Source organism: Fusarium pseudograminearum, chromosome 1 (assembly GCF_000303195.2).
Source record: "Fusarium pseudograminearum CS3096 chromosome 1, whole genome shotgun sequence".
Taxonomy (NCBI): domain Eukaryota; kingdom Fungi; phylum Ascomycota; class Sordariomycetes; order Hypocreales; family Nectriaceae; genus Fusarium; species Fusarium pseudograminearum.
The window spans coordinates 1647058-1656606 of record NC_031951.1 but is presented as its reverse complement, the minus strand read 5'-3'; the positions used below and the strand labels follow the sequence as shown (position 1 = coordinate 1656606).

The window sequence follows — 9549 nt, the reverse complement described above, 5'->3', positions numbered from 1 at the left end:
ATGAGTTCGACGGCATGGAATGGGCAAGACCAAACGATGGCCTCGGCCGGTGATGATGACTTCCACCAATTTCTCGACATGAGCAACATGGGAAGCCTGGGCGATGCGATGACCTTCGACTTTCAGTCTTTCCAGGATGGTTCTGCGCAGGGACTGATGAATCAATCGCGCGATGTTCCCGATACGATAATGACGGACAGTGACAACCCAGGCCTGATGGTTACAGCCGGCGCAATGCCAATGTCAACTTCAACTGCTCAACCAACGATCCCGGCGCATATGATGACGCCTGCGAGCGACCCCATTTCCAACATCGACGCCCAGATCCAGTATCTTCAGCAGCAAAAGTTCCATCAGCAGCAGCGCCAAATGCAGGAGCAGCAAGCGGCTTTCTTCCACAACCATAACCACAATCACTCTGTGCCGCCAACACCACAAAGTCTTGAGATGCCCAACAACGCACAATTCTACTCCCAAGCAGAGCAAATGCCAGCTTCGGGCGCTTACGATAGAGGCTACCACCAGCGCATGAAGGAACAAGATGTAAGGAACCACTACCGACCCTCTCATGGCGGTCTACGTTCCGGAGAACTCGATGCTAACTTGTGCTCAGATGGCTTTCACACCTCTTGTCTCCCCGGCAGTGACTCCTCTGGACCCCAACTTCTCAATGGACAATGGCTACACTATTCCTAGCGCCTACTTCAGCCCTCTAACATCGCCGGCTCTTCATGCGCAAAACGACCCTTCGACAATCTACGACCCACGTCACACCAACACAAACAACTCACCAATCGATGTGGACCTCGACAGATCGGCTATTCCTGTTACTTCTGTTTTGGACTTGCCTAAGAAGCCTGTCAGGAAGAAGGCCGCAACCAAGTCGAGAGCAAAGGCCAGCATTCGAAGCTCTCCGATTGTGAAGCCTCAACGTCGGAAAATGGGACCCAGTCCTGCGATTGTGTCACAGGTACTTAGCGAGTTCGAAGAGATGAACGGCTCTTTTCTTCCTACATCCGCGACCTCTACCGAGACGTCGGCAGAGGAGAACTCATCGGTGTCCCCTGAAGCCCTCTCCGAGATGCCCCCGCCTCCAATTCCCAACAGGAGATCGACAAGCAAATCGCCATACATTCAAGCACAGTCGAGCAGTCAACAAACACCTGTCCCGGCTCCTGTGGACTTACATCCTGCTCCAGCTACACCTGCTTCGCTCATGAAGCTGCCTGCATCTAGGGCAAACAAGCATGCTGCAGGACACCCAGAACCCATTGTTTCTGATCACATCGAATCACTAGAGCTGCCCGAGTCGGTATCTAGCAAAACCATGACGCCTGTTATCTCACGATCCTCGGTCCAGTCCCCAGTTGTGGAGGCTGCTGCTGGTAAGGCGTCTGGCTTCCAACCTCTACCATCTCCAATCTTCCCTCGACGACAATCAGGAACCATTTCGGCAACTGCGAGCCCTCAACTAGCCCCCGGATCGACAGGCCCATCTGCGCGGAAAACTCCTCAACTCGCACCTCGGTCAAGTAGGAAGAGGTCTACAGGTTCTGTTCACGTTTCGCCTGCTCTGCTGCCGAGAATCTCACCCAGTATCAAGCCTTTGCTTCCTGGTACGCCTGGAATGACGCCAGCGGAGAGCGCTGCCTCACAACTGCTCATGTCGAAATCCAACTACCAAAACATCCTGGAGGGCAACAAGGTGCCGGGCGTGTCATACCCAAGCGAACTTTCGACCAACCTTACATCAAAGCGAACATCACACAAGATTGCAGAGCAAGGGCGCCGTAACCGTATCAACTCGGCGCTGCAGGTTATGGCAGGACTCTTGCCTGGAGGTGATAAGACAGACATTGTAGACGAAGGCGACAAGAAGGATGGAAAGCAAGCGAATGCACAGAACAGTAAAGCCAGTGTCGTCGAAAATGCCATCGTGCATATGAAGAGCCTGGAGAAAGAGAACGTGGACTTGAAGAAGGAGGTTGAAGAACTAAAAAGGCGATTGGAGGGTTTACAAGGGTCAACGGATGACAAGTAATAATAGCAGTATGGAAAGGGTTGGTTCATGGCAAGGTACATAAGCGCTGCACAGATGAGGACCCCGGACAATAATAAGGTCGGTCTAGTTCACAAGGGGTTTGGCACACTGCATTATATCCTCAATGGCGGCAGCGATGATTTGTTTTTGGCGTTTTGTCTGAGGTTGATGAGGCGGGCAGGCGGGACATTAGACAAGCAAGCGTCTTTGGGCGTAGACTGGCTATTTGTAGAGAATCATTGATACGATGTAGCAAGGGACATGATTGGATGATTCGATAAAGGATAGGTTGACGGTTTCATATGAATCGTGGAGCATAGATATACCAGGATTGAATACAAGAGTCAAATTATTAGTCAACCCAAGTAACGAGCAAGGCATAGTGAGACATGGATGTGAGATACTAGGTTTGAGAAATAAGATCCGAGAACCGAACAAGTGACGTGTGGTGGAGGGAAGGGGAAGAGAGGGGATCCATAATAACGTTTATTGTGATGATGGCAGTATCATGTTATTGATGTTGTTGTTGAGCAAGGACATCAGTGTCTAGCTGCTCCATAACCTCCACCACGAGCTTCAAGCTCTCCATGAAGCCGTTGACGGCGACACGGAGCATTCTATTGGTTGTAGCTCTGTACTGAACCTCAAGGAACCGCGCATCTGCATCTACATCTGCATCTTGACCATTTGGTGAACCTTGGGTTGACTTTGATGTCGGCGCCGGGACAACGGTGAGCTGTCGCCTGACGAGTGGGGAGAGCTCAGGGTCCACCTGAATGGCCTTGAGGGCGGTTGTGGCCAGTCGAGCAGTGGGAAAAGGGACGTTTAGAGTACTAGACAAGGGGGCCAGGGGTTAGTAAAAGGGAAGCTGTAAAGGTACGGAAGGGGAACGAGGGGAGCTATGACAACAACAACAAACAACAGCCAGCCTTGGACCTTGGGCCTAGCTTTGTAAAGCGTCATCGTCAAGGGGTGGAGAGTGAAATAGGAGGGGTGGCTTGCATTGAACAAGGAAATTCGGAATCGGGAGTGGCGGTCATGGTTGTTTTTGATCAAGGTGGTCACTGCTCCAAGGAAGCGACCACTTGTTAACTCTCTTGTGTGATGCGATGCGATGCGATCGATCTCTTTATCGATTTCCTTTTTGTCTTTTCTTATTTCTTTTGGCCGTAGTCGGTCTCTCTCTCTCTCATGGCAATGACGGAGCTACGTTGGCTCGGCTGTGACAAGGAATGCAGATCTAGACCCAATATCGAAGAGGGAGGAACGTCACCCGTTATATCGGATTTGAGTGGGTTTCTCTTTGTTTTGGTTTAATGGCTAGGGCGGTTTCTTGGGTGATATGAGAAGGAGCGCACTTTAAAGTGTGATATTGATAAGTGAGTGAGTGAGTGAGTGTGAGTGCAAGTGTGACTCTGTTGGTGAAAAATGACGGTAGATTTGTGATATGCGCGCGGGGATGAGATCCATTGGTTGGCTCGCAGTGGGGGATCGGGCGGTAAAGATTGACGTTATTGCAGCGGGAACTGAAGCTGGATGTAACTAAAAGTAACTGTCAGATTCGTGTGACACCGCCACAAAAAAAGCCACAGCCGGTTTCCACCATAACAACAGCTAAATTTACCTACAACATGGAATATAGTGACGTTGTACGAGAGTTGGGATCTCCCGGGGGCACTCTATGATGCATTTGGTTGCACAATTTTGCAAGAAATTACCTTGGTAGGCTTACAGGGCTTGTTTGTAGCTGTATTCTCATGTAGCACTGCTTCCACAGAATTGACTATAGGAAATTTAGGGTAACCGTCTACATATATACAATCAACAAATGGACAGCTATACTGCAGCGGAGTAGTAAACGGGAACCTGCAGCAAGATTTACTCAATTGAGTTATGAATGTACTGACAGCTGTCTGATGGATTCCTCTTAATAGTGGAGAGTAAGTGCTGTCGCGTGAGAAACGATGGAGACTCCAAGCGCTGAGTGTTCAATAAACACTCGATACAAACTGACAACTGCCCTGTGCTCCATAAACAACTGGACGGACTCTCCACTGAAGTCTTTAGTGCTGGTCAATTGGGGCTGCCGCCCGTAGCTGGAGCGGTCTGTTGTGGTCTAGGGCGTTGCGTTGCGCTGCGTTGCTATGGCAATCGACACAAGCAGCAACCTGTTTCGGGCAGGGGCCAGAAAACAACGAGAACGGCCCATACAAAAGAATCGCTAGCCCAGGTCCCGTTGCTTATCATCAACATCGTCAACCAAGACCTTCAATTCTTTTTTTTTCCCTCTCCAAAGTTGTCTTTGGTGCCTTTTTCTCGTCCGCGCTGGAGCTGGACTTGGAACACCTTGTTCATCTCTTTTCTCCCTCCTCTTTAAACCTGACGGCCTCGACGCACTCAATTTAGCTTTAAAACGCCTCTGCTGCAGTTTCCCGTTGAATTGCCCCAAACGCAATTGATAACCCGTCACCGCCTGCTTTTGGTCGCCCGAGAATTTGAGATTGATTGAGAGTAAAGACATCGTCGCTGCTTCAGTATCTTGATTGTATATTTGTTTATACTCTTATCATATTCCGATCGCATTCGAAAGCTCTTTCCTCATTTTTCCTTCTTACTGGACGGTTCCACCGCCCAGACTCCCTGAAGCGCAAGTCAACATCAACAATAACAACATGGCGCCTTCCAGCCGACACCCACAACTGCAACCGCAGCCGCAAAGCATGGCGCAAATCGTCGAGTACATACCAGGTAGGTTTATCAACTCTCCACCATTCAATTCATTTTGTGTATTTGTTCAATGGCCGCCTGATTTTCAAGAGTCATGGCGCATTGCTATCCCTTCTACCCGTCGCCGCTGTTCGAAACTCCACCTTACTTCATCGACGTCAACCTCTATCTCAACCACATATCTGTCCCAACATCAGCGCTAAACTATATTCCAGATCGCCTTTACCTTGCCGCTTACAATGTCGCGCCCACCGCCGATACTCCATTCCCCTACCCTGAGGAGCCTGCGCCTGTTTCTCCTAGAAAGAGAACCACAAGACTCGCTGCTGGCGCTACCCCGCTCGCGAAGCCATCTCGACCTCAGCCCTGCTACTTTACTGTTGACGATACTCTCCTGTATAACGCTTTCCACCATGATTTTGGTCCTCTCCACATCGGTCACTTGTACCGATTTGCTATCCAGTTCCACGACATCCTAGGCGCCAAGCAGAACAAGGAGCGTCCCATTGTCTTTTACAGCGCCGCCGACCCCAAGAGTGAGCTCATCCGTTCACAATTGTGCGCATCTTGAGAAAACTAACATGAATTCCAGGTCGCGCCAATGCCGCCTGCATGCTCGCGTGCTACATGGTCCTTATCCAGAACTGGCCTCCTCACCTGGCCCTCGCCCCGATTGCGCAAGTCGATCCTCCTCTGATGCCTTTCCGAGACGCCGGTTACAGCCAAGCGGACTACGGTATTAGCGTTCAAGATGTTGTTTACGGTGTGTGGAAGGCCAAGGAGGAGAAGTGTTGCGACCTCGACAACTTCGACCTGGACGAGTACGAGCGATTCGAAAGAGTCGAGCATGGTGACTTCAACTGGATCACCCCCCATTTCCTGGCCTTTGCTTCTCCCCAGCATGCGCCAGTCCAGAAGATTACAGAGGGTTCCGAATTGTTCCCATTGCTCCCACGAACGATAGCCGCTGTGGACGCCCACCCCAAGCTACCAAAGCCTTTCAAGAATGTCCTCAAGCACTTTTCGGAGAAGAACATTGGCCTGGTGGTCCGTCTCAACTCCCAACTCTACTCACCCTCTTACTTTGAGGCTCTGGGTATCCAACATCTGGACATGATCTTTGACGACGGTACATGTCCTTCGCTCACCACTGTCCGCAAATTCATCAGACTCGCTCACGAGACAATCACTGTGCGCAAAAAGGGAATCGCTGTTCACTGCAAGGCTGGTTTGGGCCGAACTGGTTGCTTGATTGGTGCCTATCTCATTTACCGTCATGGTTTCACAGCCAACGAGGTCATCTCTTTCATGCGATTTATGCGACCCGGTATGGTCGTTGGTCCTCAACAGCATTGGCTTCACCTCAACCAGGGCACCTTCCGAGAGTGGTGGGTTGAGGAGAGGATCGAGCGCCGACTAAGGAGAGAGATGGCTGCCGCCAACCCCATTCCTAGCACACCCATTCGTGCCATGCAAAAGACAACACTGCGAAACGGCCAGGCTTCGACACCGCCCAACCGAAGCCCTTCAAATCGCACACCGCTGAGTGAAGTTGACCATGACCGCAATAACATTGGGGTTCAGGAAGACTATCTACCAGCTCCCACACCTGGGCAACCACGAAAGACTGCTAGGGATCGCCACCACCCTTACCAACGCTCTATATCTGGGGGAGCTCCTCCCGAAGCGCAATACCCAGTTGAGCAAGAAGCAGACTTGATCGCCAAGTACACTCAGGCTAGTGGTGAGTCTGACGAGGAGTTGCACTTGCGCATGCGCCGCCGCAAGGCGACTTCACAATCGCCAGCTCGCAGCGAGAAGATACGATCCGTGAGCCAGACCACAGCCATCTACACAATAGACAACGATGCGTCACATGATGCCGAGAACATTGGCTCCGTGCGGTCCAAGTATGTTGAGCGGGTGCCGAGTACACCCGGTGTCTTGGCTAAGGTCCGCGGCAGCAAGCGCCAGGGCGAGTCTCCTCTCCGGGCAAAGGAGTCCGGCGTTCGAAAGACCAGCGGCAGAGTAGGCAGCGCTAGCCATAGCACGTCAGTGTCAGCAGCCTCAACAGCTCGCAAGGTCTCTGGGGCTTAGAAAGCACCAGCTCAGCGAGTCCAGCCGCTTCAGCGTTCTAACGCGAGGCGCAACAGGCAACTGCACGACTCTACATCATGATCATGACTCACGTACGTCACGAGATCTCAACGTTTGGCATGTATTGGCGTTTTAGGCTCCAAAGGGGACGATGGGCGTTTGTGTTTGAATCTTGAACCGATTCTTCTCCCACGATTACTTGTCGTGGTGTGTTTGGCTTTCAATTATTTGCCATTCCAAACCTGCATTTTTGCAGCATCCAAGCATCGTTACGGTACGGATTGAATGAAGTTTGTTATGACCAAGGAGAGCATTTAGAGGCGAAAAAATTACATTGTCTCGGAGAGGAGGTGTGAAGGCATACCGGAGTTTTAATTTGCGATGGCGTACAGGAAAGGGATGGATGAAATTTTGATACTGTGTATTTATTTGGTATGGCATTACATCGATTGACTCTTTTTTGGTTACAACCAAGAGAGCACTGGAGATGAGAGGGCAGCGGGCTTTTACGACTATTTATATATGTGCATCCGAGGATTGGAATAAACTGCTTATAACTGTTCAAACACACTTTTTGTCCGCCGGTAATCAACGCCATTCGTTCATCATTGTCTTTCATATCACTCATTCATCCAACTTCATATCTCATTATGTATTGAGTATGGTCATTATACCCGGATAGTTTCAAGAGCAGTCACAACATCCTCCATCACTTTTGCAGCCTCCGCACTCGTCATGTCCTCACTCGCAGCCAGACACTTGTCCACAACATCACGGTATCGACGACCAGTCTTACTGCTCAGGCCAGGAACGAGGGCAGTCCGCAATACTTTGTCGCGCCACCGCTCAGCAGAATAATGCGGCTTGTGATACGTCTGAAGCACTTTCCACAATCCAATTTCGAGAAGAACCAGTCCTAGACTATAGATGTCCATGGGTTTGCAGTGGGAATGGCCACGCAGCGAAGCTGGATGTCGATGGAGTGTCATGATAGATGGATTCCGCGGGACGACCGAAAGTGCAGTATCTAGATCTGGCCGCGAAGCATCAAAACCAGTCAGATACGGACGCTGTATATCTGGAACAAGAGCAGCCGTGGCAGTTGACGAGTGCGCTGAGGTGGAAATGGCAGAGGGAAAGAAGAGGATGTTTGAGCTGCAAAGACTCTTGTGAAGCCAGTCAAGAGAGTGCAGAGACCACAGGGCAACAGCTAGTGTATGCGCCAGGCCAACGCGATCGTCAAGATCAGGTGTTTTGAGGTCTGCACTGGCGATGAGCTCGTGCAGCGTCGAGAAGGACGGCGAGGGTGCTTTGTACACGAGACCGTATCTGCAGCACGAAGTGTCGTCGACGTAGCCTACGCAGTCAATGCTGTGAAGATCTGGGTGACACTCCGAAGCTGAATGCATCATACGAGCGAGATCATCCAGACGACGAACATGGGCTACACGCTCGTCCACGTCATCGCGATCGTAGTCCACCCACTCGATAACAACATCGCCTGCAGTTTCGTGCCGTCCTGTGCTGCGGCCTCCTTTACCATCGTCCTTACTTAGTTCCAGCGCAGCACGGCGAACCTTGAGAGCAAATGTTGGCTTGAATGAGGCCTGGGGCTTGGCGTCGAGGTTGATACGGAGTTTCTTGAGATTGGCCGAGGCTGTGAGTTTGGGATAGACGCCCGTTGAAGCTGTCTCGAGGAGAGAGAGCTGAGTTATGTCCCGCTGGGCGGATTCGAGGAGTTGATGGGTCCAGGCGCGTTGAAAGGATGGGAGATGAGATGGTGGGAAGAGACGCTCGAGGCCATCGTTGAAGTCTTAAACATGGAATCAGTCAATGTTATAGCGGCTTATGATAGGGGTGATGTACCTCGGAGATCCTTTAGCAGGTTTGTGAATTTATCTTTATCTATTTGAGTCAGTCTTGATATTCAGTCATATTGGCAGGTTGATATCTCACCTGCTATAACCCATCTGGCCCTCAAGCTCATCTCTTTCCCCCAACTCATCTCACTCATAGTCTTTGTGACACCGTTCAACTTGCGGCACTCATCATCCTTTGAACTCTTCCTTGAAGGCGAAGGCGACTTTCTGGGCTTTGTCTTGCCAACATCCAAACTAGCCCTCCCCGCACTCTCATCAACCAGGCCATATCTGTCCTTGAGTTTCTTGAAATCCGTCACAGCACTATGTAACTCCTCAAGGATTTGCAAAGCCAAGCTTCTCAGCTGGGGATTCCTCGTACTCTCGAGATGAGCCTCGAGTCTTCCCTCAGCAACTCCCCAGTCTCGACCCCAGACGACAAGCCGCATCTCTTCTATGCGTACTTTGCACAAAAGTCTTTGACTATCTGTGTCGATGTTTGCTGCCGTAGTGAAGAGATTGTATGCTTTGACACAGCCGTCAAAGAGCTGACCGAGGACGCCTACTACTGCGAGGGCAGTTCCCACAGTCTCAGCAGCCATTTCGCGGGCGTGAGTGAGGGGTTTGAGGTGGAGGCGGCGAGGTGAAACTTGTGAGAGGTGAGGGCAAGTATACTCGCGAAGAGTATTTGTTCAGATGGTTCGCTTTATCAATACATTGTTGCTCGATTGTTTCAGGTGTAGAAAAAGAGATGCAAGCTAAACAGGTTATGGATCATCGCTTAATAAGCCCGGAAGGCTGCATGAGAGCATCATCGAGACCTTT

General features: G+C 50.8%; 4 protein-coding genes across 4 annotated transcripts, besides 1 other annotated feature; 2 read left to right on the top strand and 2 right to left on the bottom strand.

The window, feature by feature from the left end:
• On the top strand, positions 1-2041 carry FPSE_01240 (uncharacterized protein; the record flags this gene model as incomplete). Its single annotated transcript, XM_009254360.1, has 2 exons — positions 1-543; positions 614-2041. 2 exons carry the CDS (start codon positions 1-3, stop codon positions 2039-2041), a joined length of 1971 nt encoding a protein of 656 aa, XP_009252635.1.
• Positions 2042-2552: 511 nt separating this feature from the next.
• On the bottom strand, positions 2553-3004 carry FPSE_01239 (uncharacterized protein; the record flags this gene model as incomplete). Its single annotated transcript, XM_009254359.1, has 2 exons — positions 2553-2874; positions 2961-3004. 2 exons carry the CDS (start codon positions 3002-3004, stop codon positions 2553-2555), a joined length of 366 nt encoding a protein of 121 aa, XP_009252634.1.
• Positions 3005-3419: 415 nt separating this feature from the next.
• Positions 3420-3439: a microsatellite.
• Positions 3440-4713: 1274 nt separating this feature from the next.
• On the top strand, positions 4714-6865 carry FPSE_01238 (uncharacterized protein; the record flags this gene model as incomplete). Its single annotated transcript, XM_009254358.1, has 3 exons — positions 4714-4789; positions 4984-5304; positions 5361-6865. The coding sequence occupies 3 exons, from the start codon at positions 4714-4716 to the stop codon at positions 6863-6865; spliced, it is 1902 nt and encodes a 633-aa protein (XP_009252633.1).
• A 668-nt stretch (positions 6866-7533) lies between these two features.
• Positions 7534-9326, bottom strand: FPSE_01237 (uncharacterized protein; the record flags this gene model as incomplete). The annotated part of the gene is made up of 3 exons (XM_009254357.1): positions 7534-8678; positions 8732-8770; positions 8822-9326. 3 exons carry the CDS (start codon positions 9324-9326, stop codon positions 7534-7536), a joined length of 1689 nt encoding a protein of 562 aa, XP_009252632.1.
• Positions 9327-9549: the final 223 nt, after the last annotated feature.